Source organism: Ostrinia nubilalis, chromosome 8 (genome assembly GCF_963855985.1).
Source record: "Ostrinia nubilalis chromosome 8, ilOstNubi1.1, whole genome shotgun sequence".
NCBI classification, from domain to species: Eukaryota; Metazoa; Arthropoda; class Insecta; order Lepidoptera; family Crambidae; genus Ostrinia; species Ostrinia nubilalis.
Window position 1 is genome coordinate 14,316,497 of NC_087095.1, and position 21,767 is coordinate 14,338,263.

General features: G+C 36.0%; 2 protein-coding genes across 2 annotated transcripts in view; both read left to right on the forward strand.

Moving 5' to 3' along the window:
* LOC135074259 (uncharacterized) overlaps window positions 1–13,269 on the forward strand; it is a 32,548-nt gene extending 19,279 nt beyond the window's left edge. Inside the window, exon 2 of the mRNA XM_063968546.1 lies at window positions 13,232–13,269. Within this exon, the coding sequence (XP_063824616.1) occupies window positions 13,232–13,269 (38 nt within the window). The remainder of the gene's footprint in view (window positions 1–13,231) is intronic.
* LOC135074261 (acid sphingomyelinase-like phosphodiesterase 3a) overlaps window positions 1–21,767 on the forward strand; it is a 105,577-nt gene that overhangs the window by 37,576 nt on the left and 46,234 nt on the right. Inside the window, exon 2 of the mRNA XM_063968547.1 lies at window positions 13,232–13,353. Within this exon, the coding sequence (XP_063824617.1) occupies window positions 13,284–13,353 (70 nt within the window). The 5' untranslated portion in view covers window positions 13,232–13,283. The remainder of the gene's footprint in view (window positions 1–13,231; window positions 13,354–21,767) is intronic.

The window sequence follows — 21,767 nt, forward strand, 5'->3', positions numbered from 1 at the left end:
GATGTTCTGTATTGTAGTTGTCGCAGCCAAATTGTATTATAATATTGGACGGGTTTTGGAAATAGCTCGGCGTTCCACTTTTATGATTTACTTACTTACATTTTGCACGTAAATAAATAACATGAATCCTATGTTTACTTTCCACTCTTGACATTTAACACGTGACTTACCAAACTAACTATCTCCATGGTTACCGTCTTAGTCTATGCATGACTAGGGATTGAACAACTTTTAATTGAATATTATTAACAATTCTCAATAATTATTATCGATTGAAAAATATTCGGTATTTGAATCGAAAGATATATTCAATTTTATCAATATCAAAATATTCAATTTTAATAATAAAATAAATATTATTTACTACCACCTATGAAATGTTCTAAAAATTGCCTGGAGCGCTCCCCCAATCCTGGGTTTTCCCTTTCCAAGCTGAGAGGATATCATTTTGGTTCTATCGATACATTATAAAGGTACTTAATATTTGAAATGTATTACCAATTATTGTTATAAGCATTTTGAGCGAATAAAACTTTCAATTTTATTAGAACTTTAGACATTTCTCTCACTTTAAGCGGCATTGGATTTTTCATCGAATTTTGAAACTGTAACAGATATATTAAAGATGTACCCATATTGTTGTCATTGTCTATATCAGTGTTATGATCACAATTCTTTTTATTTTATTCATGACCTTCGACCAGTTGGACACATTAGATAGCTTCTTGTAGTATCGTGCAATATATTTTTAACTTTTAATTAAAATCTAGTCATACTGTAGCAATTTGGACGATTTATTTTATTTACAAGATCGGTATCTTATTGTCTATGATGACCGCAGTCAACATCACTATTACATGGATTCCTAACAATGAAGTACGGCATTGCCTTGTGCCGATTTTACATAGATTTTATCGACACAAATTATGGAACTTCATAGGATATGGAGCAGGCCACGCCCTAAAATGTCCGGATGTCGTCATAGTATTATGGAATACATATAAAATACTTTTATTATTTCATTTTTTAATCCTCAAGTGTCCGTTACAATCTAATTAATATTTAAGTATTCAAAAAGTAAGAGATTAATTTTGATACTTTACTGCTGTGCCCAGGAATCTAAGGCGGTTTCTGACAATGTCCTTTAATTAGGTATCTGTCATCTTGAGGCCTCTACCTGTCCTTGAACAATTTTAACATTGCTATTTTAGGGGTTCCTAACATAAACTATAAATAATACAAAAATAGCGTTTTTATGAAATTTGAGGGTACACAATGAGTCATAGCAAGGTTTAAAATAGTTGAAAAACCAATAAATCCATAAATACTTTAAAAACAGAATTGGCTTTTTGACCAGAATTAGGCTTTTACGCGCGAGATTTTAATGTGTTCCTAATTAATCCATGGGTCAGCCAAGATATCGATTTAATTTGGGGGTACTCAATTCCCTTCTTACAGCTGGTTAATCATTTTATCACGCTATTATAAAACAATGATTGGCATTTCTAAGTGGAAGCTAACAAAAACAGCAGTCAATTTTAGAAAATCAACCATAACTTGAAAACCATTTGTCCGATTTGATTACTTTTTTATTTAAATCAAAGCTCTACGTGTGCGCTTGATATTTTTTGGTATAAATTGTGTCGATAACATCAATCTTTAGTTAGTAATTAAAGGAAAATTGATTTTTTTTACATTTTTGTGATGCTACTTTTTAAATCAATTTTTTACAAAATTTCTTATACTCTACTAAAAGTTTTACACAAACCAAAGAAGTGTATTAAATTATTTTTAATTTGATATATAACATGTATGCGTTTCATAGCTAAAAATATATGTTTACTTCTGTTGAAGTTCACCATTGATAAAAAACTGCGTACAGAACAAAAACTTCAGCTAGAAAGTGTATGTAACGTTCAAAAATGTTATTTATATTTAATAGTATGCTAAAACTATTAAACATGTTAATTAGTATTCTGTTTAAATATAATATTTGAAAGATTTTTGGCTAGGTAGTTTCTACCTGAAAAAATCAAAAAATATATTACTACCATAATTTGGTAAATTTTTGTTAAATTTATGCTAAAATTATTTAATATTATAACAAAAAAGTGCGGTGCGATACCTTACAGCAATAAAACCTCAACAGAAATAATACCAACAGCCTCGCCGAAGAAGTAGAAAATTTGAGAAAAACAAGTCAAAATATGAATTCTGCGAGTTCGAACCAAACCTATTCTTCACTGGAAACGATCTGTCATTGCCTGCAAATCGTATCTTAGGGTTCCACTACCACTGCAATAACAAAATAAAATGAAATAATTGTGAAAAAAATATAATAGATGACAAACAGTGAAGGGCTGATTAAGTGATTTTTTGAGACATAAAAATGCCGGTAGAGCCCTTGAGACATTATTTTTTATTTTTTTTATTATAATCTACATCTTATGACGCAAGTTTTGAGGGGTCTTGTGTAGCGAAAATATAAAAAAGATATTTCGGGACACCCTACTGTACAATCGCTCACTAGTGAGCACGTTTGAAAAAAAGTCACACTCAGCCCTCAGTAAACCTACTATCCTATCTGCACTATGTTAGGAAGCCCAAGCAATAGCGAATAGAAATGAAATCACGTGTGCTACATGCAAACTGATATTTACGCCAGGAACTTGGTGTGATTCAATTCATTAAGTACTAGGTCGCTATTCGCAAAAACTTAATGTAATCATGACTCCAATAATGTTAGAGCTGAGGACTGAAAGATTTCATTTTCCGATTCTTTTTGATTTGATTAGTTGGTACTTTAGCTAGAAAAACAACAGAAAATTAAAGTATTTAGAACAGGAGCCAGAATCAAACTGATTTATTTTCAGGATGGTGAAGATATAATTTTGATTTTTAAAATTTTAAACTAACAGCCTGCCCCGGCTTCGCACGGTTGCAATGGAATTTCCTGGCTTTTCTCTTCTATAATATGCGTGTTTTTAAAATATCTATAAACCTTCCACTTGAGTCACTCTATCTATTAAATAGGGTAAATTTTAGGGTTCCTACCGCATCAAAATCGGTGGCGTAGTTCTAAAGGTCTAAGTATACATAGAGACAGACAGTAGAAAGAGACTTTGTTTTATACTATGTAGTGAATCGATCACAAAGTGAAGTACAAATCATTATTTACCGTTTTCCTCGATTGATAATTATACAAAATACGTACGTGTAATAGCGCAGTTTGTAGTCAACATAGGTAAAAAGTAAAAAATATTTAGATTACAACCAGCTAAATCATGGCAATATTTTTTCTAAGAATCAACTTTACTCGTATTTCGAAAAACAATTACAAATACCTGAATAATTAATAATAAAACCTTTCAAATATATCATCAAAATAAACCTTCGTTCATTTTCATAGTAAAGGTTGCGGAATGCCAAAAAATGCCAAGGACTGGCTATCTCTTTACAATATCTTTGACCACTATTTCTTTGTATTACATTCCTTCTGGAGGCTCCCGAATATCTGGGTTGCATATTCGATCCTCAATAATAGTGGAGATATTATCAAAAGAGATTGAAAAGCCGTGACAGACCTATTACGAGGGATCCGTTGGGCCTGATGTTACATAGTTCGTTTTATGCCAGAATTTTGGCCGTTGGACAGGGCCGCATTTGGGATTTACGACAGATTCTCGGAAACGGCCGAGTGAAGTTTGCTATTTGATAGTTAATTCAATCGAAATAATTTAAGCCTACAAGGATTAATTCACTGGAACCAAAAGCAAACTTAACACATTGATGGACAGTAACGTCCACGGGCGTTCAGATAGTAAATATAATGATACGATAAAACGCCTATAGACATCATAGTTTTTACTCGTTTTACATATTAACACTACGCCCAAGCAATTTATGTGAATAAGTAGTGTCATTTGGTAAGTAATTTTAAACTTATACTGTCCACCAAAGTGTTAAGACATCATTTTAACTAATATTTCATATTTTACGCTTTCACACACAGCGAAAATAAATGTGAATGAAAAAGAGAAATAAAAATACTCTTACACCAAAATCCAATTAGCGCCAAGTGTTCAATATAATAACGCATGTATTGCATATTTTTAGTAACCAGACGCCATCTTTAACGAATTCGCAAGGCATTTTCACTGTCTATTGGCTCTGTGCACGATTACAGCGCCAACTAGCGTCCACAACTTTATGGGCTCTGTCACATTGACATTTAGGTCGTTATTTGTGAAAAAATATCGAAATGAAAAAATAACAAATATTTTCGACTAATAAATTGTTGTGATACCACGATTTGGGTGGAAAAAAGGTTTTGAAATCATTTAGGTCATTCAAATCAAATGAGGTAAGTCCAAAAAGTGTGTTTATTTTTGATTGTGTCAGGGTTTGTTTACTTCATTTATAGTTGTAGTTTTACAGTAAAACAAAAAGAAAAAGCTACTTTAACGGTTTCATTATATAACAGTAAATATATTTAAATGTTCCTGTATCGCTAGTAATAAATTAAATATCGTTTTCAGATCGAAATGAGTATTGTTTTGAAGACCGGGTTTGTGAGTGTTACAATATTATATTCCAACCACAAACCGTATTTAAAGGAAAGTTGTTGGTATTGGCTGGACAAGTCCGAGATGTAGAAGAATTAAGAACAAAACAAGGGCAGAGTTCAATAATTCACGCTCTCATCATAAGGCGAACATCTGTGCACATCAACTACTGTGACTCATTTTTGTACTACCACGTTGTATAGTCTAGTTATTTCCAAATTGTAAACGGCTATTAAACCAGCCCTATCGAAATACAGTTCACTCTTTTATTTAAGTTCCCAGTAGGACCCTTTTCATGTGATTAATTAATGATATTAAAATGTATTATGAAGAATCGCTTTGCCATTGACAGATACATCTGATGACAGAGCTTACATTATTTCTACTTTTGACCACCATGAGCGCTGCGATAGATTATGTTACCCCCACCCAGTACTTCGCACCCAGCGAATAGACAGTAAAAGTATACTTTTAATCGAATGCAACGTGATTCGTATTCTCTATAACAATAAATGACAATTTATTAAAAAATTAAACTATTTTTATTGCAAAATAGCGCCCATTCCTTCTATATAAGATAACAGTATTTAGCTTGACGTGCCGTCCACATTTAAAATTAAAAGTTTCGTAGTCAGCGAGCGTAAAGAAACTTGATAGTGGGTGCCGTTGTTTTATGCAAAATACTTCGCGAGTTCCTCGCTCGGCCTTTCAGTCTTTTATTATTACCTAGACGGGCTTTCTTCAGATACATAAAGTAATATCTAATTTACCTGTAGAAATGTTTTATTTGAAATTCAGAGAAACTATATTTTATTTGAACCGTTTAACACAGTGGTTCTTAACCTTTATCATGAGGGACCATTTTACCAAATTTCTGTCTTGTCAGGGACCACCTCATAATCATAAATCGGTCAAAAGTAAACCAGTTTGACTGCAAAAATCAGTTAAGTGGTTTTGAGTAAGGCGTGCAAGTGCACTTCGTGGACCACTTGGAATGCCTCCAGGGACCACCAGTGGTCCGCGGACCATCGGTTAAGAACCACTGGTTTAACACAAGTATTGCTTTTGTATCAATCAACGTTATTATGTAGTGTTGCTATAAAAGGTAACAAAAATAAACCCTCTCTATTGTGTACTGAAAAATATCATTTTTCTCCAATAATTCTTGAATAAATATTGTCAGTTAACAAGGGCTGACAGTTAGAAAAACATTTTCAATGTTTCTTTAATTCTTTGGTGTAATAAAGTCAAAAGGTACTTCAAAAATTAGGCTTTTAAATAGTAGTGCTTACTACGGTATTAAGTTAAAGTGGTTTTAGTTTGTAATTAAGTGTTTTAACTGAAGTTCCAAAAGTTTTGGCCCTAAGTTCGGGCCTGTGGGAGAAGCCAACCTATTTTTTGCCGTACGTTTTTAAGGCGACAGCGAGTTTCCCACAAAATAATGGCCTGCCCAGCCTGCGAGACGTTTCGGAAGTTTATTTAATTGCCTCCAAGTTGCCTTTTAAGAGCGCATTGCTTGAACGCTTAGCATCTTTAAATAAATACTGTTTTTTGCTCAAATGTCACGTAGAAAATACTTTTGTTTGCAGTCTTGGATTTTAGTATCTTTATTGATGTTCCAAAAAAGTTTACTTAATGATTGATGTTTGCACTCGTTTTGAAGCTTTTTTTTTCAGAATATCTCACTGTTAGGCAAAGGCATCTTTAATAACACAAATACCTGCTCACCCTTAGATACCTGTTTTCTTTTTGAAGTGGAACAGGTGAATAAAATTTGAAAACTTTATTTTATGATGACTTTATCTCTCATGCAGATCTTTTGTTCTTCTTAAAGAACTAATAATGCTTAAGCCAAGAACGCCCCTTTTCCCCGATAACATTTTATTATAATAGAGCCACAGCTGTTATTTCCTTGATAATCTAACATCAAGCGTCCCATAAAACCTACATAGGAGCTTAATCCTATCCCCAGACAGTTATTTAACGAAACGAAATATGAAGTTTAAAACCAGACTAGACAGAAGTGGCGAGCACAAACTTCCTCGCAAACTTTCGCCGCTAGATTTACGGGCTCACCACTTGCGTTGGACGTCTCGTTTCAAATGTTTTACTGGTTATTATTTTTAATAGTACCTATATCAAACTTTTAAAGCCATGTTGTGAAATTATACTCTAGTTTCAATAGCACTTTAGAAGCTATACTAAAACATGAACTCATGTTACCTATGAAATTATTCTCTTAATAATTTAAGCCAAACAGGTACTCTATAATCTTGAGATTGATTCGAGTTTTCGGCATTGTTTCACATAATAGGTACTGGTAAGAAATAAGGTACTGATTGTGTACCTTGTATGTAAGCTTATTCAAAGAAATCACTGTGGACAAATTTTAGATGCTAGGTGGACTGATGATCTGGTGAAGGTCGCGAGAAACATCTGGATGTGGACAGCGATAGGCCGGACATTGTGGAAATCCTTGGAGGAGGCCTTTGACCAGTGAACGTCATTTGGCTGAAACGAAGGAACGAACGAACTATTATCTACCATCCAATACAGCAGGTTCCAAATCACCATAACCATTGCTTTGTATTCATTAAAACTTCCGCTGTACCTTAAGGTAGCTAAGGAACCAGTTATAATGGAAACTTCTTCTTTTAGTTTGAATAGTAAAAACTTTTTTCTTCACAGAGGCTATGGTAATGTAACTTGGCTATGAACTGCCGTGTATTACTTTATTCAACTTGTTCTTAAACTTGGATTTAACAATGAAGTTACTGGAATGATAATGTGATATAATCTTGGAAAGTATGGACTAAAATATTCGCAAACAGAGAGAGCATTGCTATGTACACATTGATACAATTATCTAATCTAAATATACGTATAAAAGGAGAAACTGACTGACTTAGTGACAGATCAACGCACAGCCTAAACGGCTAAACGGTACGGTAGGCACTTGAAATTTGAAAGGGACGTAGCTTAGGTACCGTAGAGGTGCACTAAGAAAAGAATTCCCGAAATTCCCACGGGAACGGGAATTAGCGGGAAAATCCTTTTGTATGACAAATCTAAACCGCTTAAGTTAGACGCTTAAAATTTGGCATGTAGGTACCTTAGTAAACTTAAAGCTTAGTTACAACAGGATATTGCAAAGATCCCACGGAAACGGGAGTTATCGGGAAAAAAATTGAATGCAAAAATCTAAACCGCGTAAGATAGATGAAGGGGGTAAAACGGGATCCACGCGTACGAAGTCGCGGGCGGCCGCTAGTCTACCTTTAGTTTCGACTAAGTGACTTTCTTCTTTTTCACTATACTCCACACATCCGTCACCCATTTCTGGTAGTCATCGAGTTTTTTCTCATTATTTTCCAAAATTGGTCTCATTAAAATCATCCGTATTTATAACTTCAAAAAGCTTCCAAAATGTGTTGCCAGTGAACATTGTCAACTAGAACGACAAGCACACAAGCTATGTCACTTTGTGACGCTCCTTACTGAGGCGACACATTTTCTGGCTGTCACGCGGCGATGTGTCATTTCCGTGTGGCGCCACCGAACTACACTCTACGTCATTTCCGTGGGGTGTGACATTTGGGGATGGGGGATTATCGATGTCGATGTATGTGAAAATATTGTTAGTCAATCCTGTTTCGTTGTAATTAGAGGAACATGATTCTTGCAGTACTCGTACTAATATTTTATGTTATGCTAATTAAGCTACTTTTAAAGTGAAGTGTAAAATACTAGCTTTAATCTTCTATTCTCCTAAGGGTTTCTTGAGTGTAATAACACTTTTTCAGGCAAAGCAACATAATTTTATATAAGTAGGTAGGTACTTACTCCAATTCATATCAAATACTTTTTCATGTACCTAATCTCTTCTTTTTGAAGTGATCAATTTTACTCGACTCTTTTCAGTAGGGATACGAATACTTAATTCTATCGATACTTGCTTATTGAGCTACATCACTAGTGACATTCGGAGCACAATCGTTACTTTGATATTCATATTTGGAGATAAGAGAGGAGATTTACGCTCATCTGAACGTGCGAAGATGTATTTGCGTGTAATATTCGTGCGTGTAATGGAAGATTTTGCGGCTGATTTAATAGTTTCGCCGAATAGGATTGTTATCTTATTGAATTTGTGTAAGAATACATCTGAATACGTAGTTAAGTGATTTGGAATGGGATTGGGAGTAATCTTGTTATCGTTCTTTATTGACAGTTTATGTTAGTTGATTAAACATTTACGAACGAATGATTTTGATTGGTTTTGAAACTTATTTCTTATTCAATCTCATTTTACGAACACATCTTTCAGCATCACCTGATGGTGATGACCTGTTGCTATAGGAAATTAATATTGTCTTTGATCTCAAATTTTTACTCTGCTTAGGTGGGAGGCATCTTACACTACGATTGCCGTAGTTACTAACTTAGCCTTAGCACTGATTGTGTCACTAATTTATTAACGCGAATGGACTAGGTATTTGGGTTTTGTTAGTAGTCAAGCTGTAATTCCTGAGTGTGAAACCGAAACAAAGGAAGTCTTCTGGGGGCTTAGTGTGAGTTTACTATATGACGGATTGTACAGCGCCCCTAGCGGAAACATTCAAGAACTAAAATTTTCATACATTTTTTTAACGCGCTCACTAGAGAGTACGTTTGATGTAAACTTACACTAAGCCCTCTGATAGAAGATGTGTACGGCCGGTATCCTTCCGTTTGGCCAAATTACTTTTCGCCAAATTTCACTTCGCAAACAACTTATAGCCAAAGTTTCATTTCCCAAATAAACTTTTAGCAACTGTACTTTTCGCAACTAATTCATTTGGTCAAATTATCATTTGGCCAAATTTTACTTGGCAAATGTTTATATAGCAAATGTTTTATTTTGCCAAATATTATATCCCAAATAATTTGTTTGGTCAAATTGACACTTCACATACTTACCCACCGTTTCCCACAAATCAAAGCATAAGGCAGATGATCATGGTTTTTGCATTGCAGAAAATAGTATGGTTGCAGAAAGTAGGTATTGCAGAAAATAGTAGGTTAGGTTAGGTTAGAACAGTGACCCTTAACGCGCGAAGGCGAGCGAAGCGTGCCGCGGCAGCGGCCGCCGAGCGCTAGAATCACTTCTATTGTTAATTAATCATTTGGAAACGATAAAAAGAATGAAATATGAAAATTAATTTAGAACAAATTTTATATTAGGGTACTTCTCATCGCCACGGTTCTCATCGTCACCTTCGTGGCGAATTTTATTTCTAACTTATTTCAACTTTTTGTAAACAAAAATTGTAGCGCTTGATGTGAAGATTGTATTCTCAGTAAATCAGTCAAATAGTGAGTCTCGTTTGGAAGCTTTAACGTTTTGAATTTTTTGATGCCACGAAAGTGATTCTGTACTTCACAGCAATAATTTTTTCAAACTTTACTGCTGTAAATGACTCTTAAGTGTTTATAAAACATATATTTTGTCTTATTTTCATAGATAAATAGCAATAACATAATATAAATAGGTACCTACTTAAATACAAGATAAAATTTTACCGATTACGTCACCTACTAAGTTACAAGATTCTACGCAATTGGTTTTAAGGGTGACACTGGTGGCATTCTGAAATGCTAAAGAAGCAAAAAACGGATTATCAGTACCTCAATAAAAAAGAACTCTAACTGATTATTAGTCCCTCAACAAAAATATATTTTTTATTTAGGCCAGAGGGCCTCGTATTTTTGTTGTACAACTTTTAACTCAAACTTCAGATTAAAATCTTACAAACAGATACACAGTCACATATACAGACATATATACAGTCATACAGACAGACAACAAAAATACGAGGCCCTTATTTTTTTATTGATGTACTGAACTCTACTTAGACACCACGTATAATTTATTAGTTATTAAAATATTATAAAAACATGAACACCAGTCACTATATTTTAAAATAAACTAAAGCAAGAAATCACTTTCGTGGCCTAAAATCACCTTCGTGTATAAAACACCACGAAGGTGATGCCACGAAGGTGACGAAAATTTCAGTTTTTTATGAATTATCCTTAAATTTGAATTTAACGGTTCAAGTCGAATACTACACACATAAGTCTAACATGTTAAGTTTTCAATGGCAAAGTTTCAATTAAATTGTTTAAATTTTAGAGGTAGAAAATATTGTTCAAGCAAGCGACGGTATGTCTATGGATAATCACAAAAAGTTACGTATTTTTTTCGCGGAGCGACGATCGACCTATCTCACATCCCCAATGGTCGAAGCGCGACTGACGTTAACCGAATAGAACGCTGTGATTGGTTGCTGGTGTTCGGTTTAACGGCAATCTTGTATTATTACTCAAAATTTTAGGTTGTAAGAGGGCGCCGCGTTGGGTCGCCCTATTTGTAGGAGGGGGGCCTAACCTACAGAGAGAAATGACCAAAACCAATTTTATAGGGCTTTATCTCGTGTTTATTGCCAATCAACCTATGACTAAATTACACAATCAAAGCAGACAACCTCTCAATTACGGAGCTAGTTAGTCGGTAGAAACAAAATATCACAGTAAAGTTAGGATCGGCATATACATATGAACAAAGCAATACTAATTGCATTGACTAATTAAATATTCAAAGCGAAACATGAGGATCGGTATATGCATTTGAGCCGGATCCAATAGTAAGCTATACAATTGTATTTACTTGATAAACTTTGTTACAAAAGCGTGAGTAATTCAATTAGAACACAAAACAAGGATCGGTTTATGCATATGATCTAAACTTAATTGAAAACTAAACAATTGCGTCTAATTAATAAAGTTCATAACAAAAGCATGTGCAAAGCATAAAACTAGGATCGGCGTATGCATTAGGGCCATATTTAGTACAATAGCATTCACTTAATAAATTTATAGCAAGAAGCGTGAATAATTATCTAAGTCATAAAAACAGGATTGGATTATGCATTTGAACCAAGCATGAATATAAATAATGTGCAACATCTAATTAGCGAAACAAAGTTAATTGATCATTACAAGGCAACATTTAAATATCTATAGATCTATCTATCTATCAGCACGTGAAGCGTGCATAGGACGATACAACGCGATGTCCAGTCAGTTCCGTGTTACGGAAGCAGACCTTACCATGTGGTGTGTGCGAGTTCAATCCGGCGGACGCATCGTGTTCCGTGGTACGGAAGCGCGGAGCGTCGCGGACGAACTGACTTCTAGTTTTTTTTTTTTTTTTTTTTTTTTTTTTTTTTTTTTTTTTTTTTTTTTTTTTTTTTTTTTTTTTTTTTTTTTTTTTTTTTGAAGGGACGCGCGCTGGTAGCTTGAGGAGCTTTTCCAGCTTCACCGGGCAGAGTGGCGAGTACAGAAGGTACTCTAGCCGTTTGGCGATCGTCGGTGCACGTGCCGACGAGGCCGAGTGTGGGCTTCGCGAAGCGAAGCCCAGGCTCGTCCGCGTCGGTCGCAGACCGACGTTCGCGATCGGGCCGTATCGAGCGCATAAGGCGCCCGATCAGTGGCGAACCCAACTAGAGGGTTGCCCACCGCGGTGTTGGACCAAAGTCCAGCCTACGGCGGGCTCACTCTAGTGGGCCCGATCGAGGGGACTACGGACGCGGCCTGAGGGCGCCACGGTAGGCTCGGACCTCGGCTCAGGCCGTGTCCGGGGGACGGATAGGGGCTGACTTCTAGGCCGGCTCGCACGCCTTTTATAGCCAGCCGGTGAGCGCGTGTGACGTACGCGGCGGCGTGCGGGGTCTCGGGGCAGGGTAAACCGGCTGCGCGCGCGCGTAGATCTCGCTGTGACGTAGTGGCCGGCTCGGCGCTGGTCGCTCGAAGTAAATAAAAGGGCGCGCCGTGTTACAAGGTACCTAAAATCGTGTGACCAACGTATTTCGCTTTCTCAATTCAAAATAATTATAAGAAGATATTTTTTTGACTATTGTGTGGAAAGTATATTTAATAACGATGATTTTAGTATATGCTACAAACAAAATGAATGAAAATTGTGAATGCAGTAACCAAATGTTTCATTGCAACCGAAGGTGTGACACGATGAGAACGCGAAAAATTACCCCGTTTTTTATGGTTTCATGTGATTTTTTCATATTATTTTTGCTTCTATTACGATAAAATTTATTTTGTATGTAGCTAAATAGATATTTTATCATCTGATTTCAAAGTTATTGTTCTAACTTATACCGTTTATGAACTATTATTGTGTGACCATCAAATTTGAGTGTAAATGAGAAGTACCCATTGACTACCCACTAAACAGAATAATACCACAAGCTAATTTGTATTCCATTTTATGCACCAATCAAATTATTTTGTAAATAGTTTATCGTGAAATATTTTTGCCAAATGAAACATTTGGCAAAACGTACTTTGCCAAACAATAATTTGCTAAACAATAATATGCCAAAAACGATATTTGCGAATTAAAAGTTTGCAATAAGTTGTTTTGCCAAATGAGAATTTGCCAAATGAAAATTTGCGAAACGTTGTTTGCGATGTGATAATTTGGGAAACGTTTTTTGGCCAAACATTAGTAATCCGTGTACGGCCATTAATTTAATATATGTCAAATTGTAACATTTATGTAGCTGTCACTTAGCAGATTGCTAAAATTGAGTTATTTTTTGTTCCAGATCCCAGCAGTGAAACAGTGAAAATGCAAGTGACTTAAGTGCAGTGTTCACGATGGAGATCGCAAACTTAGTTTTGACACTCATATGTGTCATTTCATTCACATGCACGCACGCGAAAATAGGTAAGTCATTTTATATTTTAAACCAATCCACCAAAATACCAAAGCAACGCTACATAAACCCGACATTTAGGCTGAGTTGCACCACCTAACTTTGACCGTAACTATAACGATAACCGGTGGTTTTTATAGAGTTAGACAGATTTTTGACGTTTGTCAAAGTTAATGTAAGATGGTGCAACTCAGCCATATAATGTTTGGCATTTCAGCTGTATAGCTACAGCAGTCACAAGCAGACCGATTTTAACCTCGGTATAACTGTAACGGAACGCAATAAATACCAAAAATTCTCGAATATTTCAGATACATTATCACTCTACTTTCATGAATGAGTAACGTCATTAATGTGTAATATGTCTCGTAGGCATTAAATAAATTGCTTCTCAGTAGTTAACAGCGATACACAACACCCTTCAATATAATTATTATAATTCTACTGGGACATAAAATCTGAGATAAGCAAAGGATTTTAAACTGAATATCGTCAATATTTTTTTTTGCCTTTGACTGTCGACACTGTCGAGACACTAGACACAACAGAAATTTTATAATTTTTCGGGGCTCATCGGTGAGCCGCGTGGCGTCCTACATGTCAAAACTGTATTATAATAAAGAGAAAAAGTAGATATATAAAAACAAGTCAACATAATGAGAGTTAAAAAAAAAACGAAAAAAAAAAACAAAACAGCATGATTTCATCCGTAACAATCGTGCCAATTGCGTGTCCAACGTTTCACCCCAAGATTTCTCCGTATACCTGGATTTTTATATCTGATTAAATCCGTTGCGTGTTTCAAGAAAGATTAAATTTCCCCAGGGTCGCTGTCCCTTATCCCAGTTTCAATTTGTGGTCTCCAAGGTGGACTTACTCTGAAAGTTACGTTGGTAATCTCCACAAAGACGAATAAACCCTGGTTGATGTTATGAAGAAAGTAAGGAGAGTTAGCAAAGTGATTTGGCTTGTTCGAGATTTTGGGAGACAAAAGAAATAAAAGCCTTGGTCAAATAGCATAACTACATACAGGTTGACAACGTTGGAAGTAGTTACACCATCTTACTTTAACTTTGACAAACGTTACAATCCATACAAAAAGCACCGGTTATTGTTATTGTTACGGTTAGGATAAGGTGGTGCAACTCAGCCTTAAAGTTACTTCATATTGAAGCAGTATGCGTATACTGAAAAATCTGGATTCAGAAATTTCATAAATGCTACAATATTGGCAAATTGGTGGTTCACAGAAGATTTATTTTATGGTTTAAACCATAATTTTATCCATAGAAAACTTACAGTTACAGTGTCTTAGTGTGTATAGATGCGTAGGTATAAATAGAGCAGCAATACCTACATTACATACCACACCTTAAGCAATAACTTGAAGTTGAAGTTAATATAATAAATAAAATAGAACTAAAGCTAGAAAATAAACCAGCCCACCCCTGTAAAACACATTAACAATACAAGAAAATGCGGGCTTATCACTCACACGCGGTCATCAGTCACGCTGTCGCCTCGGCCGTTCCGCGTTCGATTCCCGGCGCGATAAGGCTTTGCGCACACGTGCATTTGACCATAGCCACCAATGGCTATCGTGCGCTACGTCCTTTGGCACCAAATTAAGGTGCTTCACCGCCACTAGTAAGTAGTCGATGGCCGCTACAACTTGTAATCGATTTTTATCGAGTGGCTGTCGCCTGCTTTACGTGTTACAAACCATACAAAACTTGTTTAAACCATGTAAACAGCTTTTTTCCTCGGGCTTTTTACCTGCCATCTGCTTTGCACTAGAGAGAGGTCTATCCTTAATATCAAACTCTTATGTTCTTCTAATGATGCGGGTCCAATCACAGTTTAACTTTCCGGGACAAACTTGGTCTTCACTGGTTAGGTTTTTATTAGCGGTCAAGCTGTAGATCCTGGCTGCACAGGAGTTGCAGCGGTGGGAATAGCGGGACTAATTCCCTACTATACTTGTCGCTAGCCACTGGTGGCTATAGCCAGTTTGCGCGAAGCCTTACGGCTCATGTTCACTTATAAATGTCGGGAAGGCGCGTGACCTGAATACTCGCGTCTGCCTAGACTCAGACAAGACTAGCAGAGGAAATGATAAGACGCATGTGCTCTGGACAAGGATATTGCGTGGCTGACATGACAGGCCCTAAATCTTGGATCTTTCGGGTATCACGAGGCGTAGATAATACGAGTCCCGTCTCAACATAGATATCTCGTTAGGTCTGTCTAGTTTGAATTGTATTTTACGAGTATACATACGGGTCAGAGTCAATATTTAGACTTGTGGATGTGATTTCGAATCATCTTTGCCTTATTCTGCATAAAAATATCTCAAAGACCGAGGAGAACTGTAAAAGAATAGATTAAAATTTGTAAGAAAGTCAATTTCTCTGAATCTACAACAATTTATTGAAGATGCTTGCATCTTCGTGAATTCGTTGCTCTTTTGCCACTTCACATTTAATTTTTCGCGTGAAATTGACAGTTGGCCGTTTAAGATGTAGATAAATTGACTTTTGTTACAACTTACCTTTATTACTTTTCACCTCTGTTACAACTCACTTCTTTTGTAACTCACCTTTGTTGCAACTTACCTCTGTTACAACTCACTTCGGTCTCCCATACGGAACCCTGAGGCCTGTTAAAAATTAAATATTTGCCACCGCATTCCAAGCTAGGTTCTCTATTAGGGTTATTCCCACTTCCAGCCTGTGAAGTGGATCGTGCCTCGAATACCAATGGGGTAGGCTCACACATTAAACGGCACCTGTGAAAACGATATTATTGTACAAAAACCGATTGGGAGGGACGTGATCGTGTGACACTAACTATTTCTATGAGTGCTAGGGGTCTGTGGTTAAATAAATTAATAATATTGATAAAAATATAGTAAAATTCAACATAGCAGATAAACTTCCAAAGCAAAGTTGCTGTACCTTACCTGGACCCATTTGTAGAACTGTCTGAATTGTAAGAAATTAATTCTATTGTATTTGATATATTTTTTTATTAAAGCAATCAATGATTTAAATTTCAGGTTTTGAAAAATGTAGACTTTAATAAAATTCTATACGGAACCACCTTAACATAATATCTGAATATCTCTTCTCTGTTTTTATAAGCCTATTTGAATGCAGGGTGCGATCATGGCAGACATTGGATGGTCTAATGTTTTGCAGAAATAGTGCTAAAAGTATACGTTTTTATTTAACTCGTAGACTAGACTCAGGTGGTGTTTTTTTTATCAAAATATTCCCCCTTATTAATAAAAGTTACACCATAGTTGAACCCTGTTTTGAAGTGACGTTTAGTATGTAAATGTCACTTTAAAGCTAGAATGTAATTTTTTATTATTAAGGGGGTTTGTGTTCAAATGTCACGGTTTTGATCCCTTTGGTTAATAATTATGTAGTATGAGAAGGCATGGAAGTATTTTTATCTACCTATTCAGGTCAAGCAAATTCTATAATATTATAGAATAGGTCAATACTAGAAAATAATGTGTTTACACCAAACCACTAGTCAAAATTACGTTTAAATATTTAAGCTTTAAATTAACTGCGTGAAAACCAGTAAGTTATTTACACCCTCTCAAATGTTTAAGATTTGCTAGACGATCTCTGCAAGCTTTACAAAGAAAATTTCTGCAGACTTTACCGTCAATTTGTACGAGTTCCCACGATTCCACTTTCACATACTTTGTAACTCGATTATGCAGTTTTAACACTAGTTAATTCTGTGTACTCCATACTGTAGGTAGAAACTTGCAGAAGCCCCGCAAGGCTGTAAAAATAGCTACATTTTTCGTGGGGCGTTGCTCCTTTTATTGTCTTAATGACAAACTATTTTTATACAAATTAATGAGAAACAGATGGGTCCGATGGTGTCAAAACTCAGTTTAGGTCATAGAACCGGATCTTTAACTTGACAAGTTTGATAATGCTATGAAATAAAAATATACGAATTATACTCGTAGTTGATTGAGTTGATAAACAAGTGATATTACAAATTATTGCTACTCGAATCGCGTGATGAAAATTTCACAATATTTATTAAGCCCTTCACAATTTAGATTCTTAAAAATAAAATAAACTAGGCCAAAGCTTTGTTACCCAAAGTGTGAGGCAGGGATACACAACTATATGTGATCAAAATTCTAATTCTGTACGTAATTGTTTTCCTTGACGTTTGCTAATCAACAGATTTAAATGCTTTTAACCCGTTTCTCCCTCGACAAGTCTCCAAAGCTCCGTAATCTTTGCCCCTGTTTCATAAAGACATCAAACGGTGCACCCCTGTCAATCCCCGCTCGTACATAATCTATGGCGGTTCAAACTTCGCACAGACTAAAGGTAGCGGTTCGCACCGCGACAGAGACAGGCGACCGAGACACGAGAGCGAGACGGAAGACCGTTACTTGACTTTAGGCAAGCCTTTGGGCAGAAACTGCGTTAAGCGGGCACCCGCGCGGTTTCATACAAAGTGCTTCGTTGCGGGCACCCGCGCGGGGGACTTTCGTATGAAACCGCGCGGGCGTCCGCTTAACGCAGTTTCAAGCCTTAGGCAGTTCGATTTTTTCAAGTTATTTATTATTTTCAAATTAGTTTGAGATGCGACTCTTAACGCTTAAAATTAAATAACAATGTATAAGCGTCCAGTTCCCGAGCAAGACAGAGACAGGAATTAAAACCTAAGTCAAGTAGGTAATGGTCGCGGACTCGCCTCTCGGTCTCTTGTCTTAGTCGCTTATCTCTGTCGCCTTTACGTGACATAAGCTCGTTTTCACCATCAATCCCTTATTTTAAAGTGACCCTTATAAAAACAAAATTCCTTTCACAGGGGTCACTTAAAAATAAGGGATTGATGGTGAAAACGGGCAATAGTTCTCTGTATCGCTCGCGAACTATCGTTTAAACATTGCCCAATGCGACTTTTTGTAGCGCGCGACAGCATCGCAAGTTTAAGTTATACCGATTCTGAGTAAATAGCATTTTAATTGACCTCTAAAAAGTGGGATAGAAGCCTAATGTGGGGGATAGAAGACTCACTGTATAATTGCTTCAAAGGATAGATGCCTGATGCAGGGATAGATGACTCGTTAATACAGTTTTTGAATTCTAAGGATCAAATGCTTTTTGAAATCAAACAAGCCAAGTATTATTATTTAAGATTAATTGTTATTAAATGAATTAAATATGAAATTTAATATTTTTTATTAAAAATAGTACATAGTACATCCACCTGAAGTCGGGAAAAGAGGTAATTCGATCAGAAGGGCACCCTATTTATTACTTTCCTAAGGTTAGCCGTACTACATTCTTTTTTTCTACTTACTTGCTACTTGTGACAAAAAGAGCAGGTTAGGATAGATGCCCCTAGGAGCATGGGACAGGGCTCTAAGGGCATCTATACCCAAAAAAAATTAGGCAACTATCCTTTTAGCATAGGATAGGTGCCTTTTTTAATAAAAAATATAATAACACTAAAAATGGAATTAAACATAGCTATCCCGTCTAATTTATAAGATAGTCTGTCAAATTATATAAAAATCTGCTTCATTTTACAGCTGACAAAAAAATTATCCATTAAAAGATACTTACCAATTTTATTTCGACGCTCGCTAAGGTTTGGCCGCGGAAGATTTTTGCTCTCACTGGCTAAACGAACTCACTCTTTGATGGTTTGCGAGGCGAAAAGTGGTACGGGGAGGTCCCTTTCTATTATACATACTATAACTTTATGCTAAGTTGCTTGTAACATAGTGTACTTAAAATCGCGGCACCTATCCTGGAATTACCCTAATGATAAACAGATAATACTCTTATTTCATACATTATTCAAAATCATTAAGCACCCATTTTTAGCTGCCACACTGGTGGATTGCAAGCGTTTTCTAAGCGGCGTGGCCGTGTGGCAGGGCTCCTATAACTATTTTTCATTCTTTCATTTGTAACTATTCTGTACCATTCATAGTTTTTCCTAGGACTTTTCGAACTAGCACAGGCGTCTGACATTGCTAGAGTCACTACACGGAATCAATACAACACCGTAGGCCAATAATATTTCATGAGAGCGCGTAATAGATTGTGACTATGTCGGTAGCGCTAGCACAAAAGTTTTTTGATGACTTGCGCTCCGGATCACTGGTTGGAACTTTTTTCTGACTCTACGATATTGGGCTCAACGTTAGAGTAGGCGCACACCGTTGATTTTTCGTCGGCCGATAGTTTAGTCGGGCAGTTGATCAGTATGGGCATGTATGGGAGTGCGCACACTACGCCGTGTCGATTTGGCCGATTCTTCATACAAATTAAAATCGGGCACAACTATCGGCCAACTAAAAATCAACGGTGTGCGCCCACTCTTAATCTCAGAACCGAAACTAGTCTAGGAATATTTTTGTTTCATTAGCACAGTTAGTAGGTAAGAATTGATTTATTTATTTTTCTTCCTAATAACTATTGAGTATTTAATGACGTTGAGCCTCAATTGTATTTATTGACTTACTTTGTGCCTCGGTTGCTTGAGTCGGGATTTTCTGGACTCTACATTCTAAAATTGTCAGTAACTACCATCTTTAGAAATTTCTACAAATAAAAATACCCATAGAAAGTATATTGTCAGTTGAAATGTTATTAACGTCATTGTATTAAGGTTCTTGTTGCACCAATATTGGTGCTTCTTTTCGTCGTAGGCAGGTTAATTTTTTTTTGTTTTAAACCAAGTCAATGTTATTAGATTCAAATAAGATAATCATTACATTGCTACTGTAATTTTTAGGGTAGTAACAGCCACTTAAAGTTCTTTTTCATGTTCAGTATTTTTAAATAAGTATCTTTTTAATTAAACGAGCACTTTATAGGACATAATAATGTATGGTATTGTTGAACATAATTAAAGGTAACGTAATACTGGCACAACACATTTGAAACTTAAATTACTTGGTTATTATTCAACTATAATTGTATAAATCGCTTGCTTCAATAACAAGCTATCATTATAAAGTTATGAATGGCAGATGTATAACGGATACGTATTATCAATTTTCAAAGCACTAGAGTTCAAATTCGAATGAAATACCTCCTAATTTTTATGTTACACGATAGTAAACAAAGTTGCATATTTAAAATAAGGGTTTAAACACTTAAAAAATAAACCATACAGACTATCATGACTAAGCTGATTAAGAGCGCTTTCACATTAAGGCGTTAAAAGCGCGACAGCGGCGTTTTTATAATGTATGTGAATGAATGTATAAGGTATGCATCCGCTGTCACATTGTATGAAATTTTCGCCTAAATGTGAAAACGCTCTTAGGTTGAATTTCAGAAACAAAACATTTTAAGTTCTATTTGTACTACTTATAAATACTTAAGTCATTTTTGTTTGCATCTTAAGTCATTTATTGCTACGAGTAACTTTTTCCATGCTTTTCATTATACACATTCCTAATTGACATATGTATAACTAGTTTCCGCCCGTGACTTCGTACCTGTGGATCCCGTTTTACCCCCTTAGGGGTGGAGTTTCGTAAAATCCTTTCTTAGCGGATCCCTACGTCATAACATCGACCTGCATGCCAAATTTCAGCCCGATCCGTCCAGTAGTTTGGGCTGTGCGTTGATAGATCACACTATGTCAGTCAGTCAATCAGTCAGTCAGTCAGTCAGTCAGTCAGTCAGTCAGTCAGTCAGTCAGTCAGTCAGTCAGTCAGTCAGTCAGTCAGTCAGTCAGTCAGTCAGTCAGTCAGTCAGTCAGTCAGTCAGTCAGTCAGTCAGTCAGTCAGTCAGTCAGTCAGTCAGTCAGTCAGTCAGTCAGTCAGTCAGTCAGTCAGTCAGTCAGTCAGTCATTCAGTCAGTCAGTCAATCAGTCAGTCAGTCAGTCACCTTATATTTAGATAATAATAAATAATATAAAAGGGTAAAGCTCTTAATGTCTACTGTTGGCTAATTTTGCGAGGCCTGATTCAATTGCTGTCCGTATAAATTATTCGTATACTAATTAGGACTAATTCCGTAATTAACATTAATTAACTAATTGAAACTAATTGGGTTTATGTGGAGTCCGTTAAATAAAGTTAGTTCGGTACGTTTGACGTCATAAGTGGTTGTAGATACGGAATTTTATAGTGAATCGGGTATTCGAGTTAGTTTACATTGTATAATTCATTTACCCAGTTAAAGGTTGTAAAAAAACTTTGCAATTTTAATGAATTAATAGTCTACGTCAAGTTACTTAGTAAACTCTTCGAAGTGATCGATTGCTTTTAGAAGAGTCAAGTCTGGCGTTTCAATTACAAGTTTTAAACTTCAAACTCAAAAAAAAGCATTAGGCGTAGGTAAATTTAATCCCATCAAAAACAATACTTGTCAAAAAAACCAAGTCTCGCAACTCAGTTGTTCTA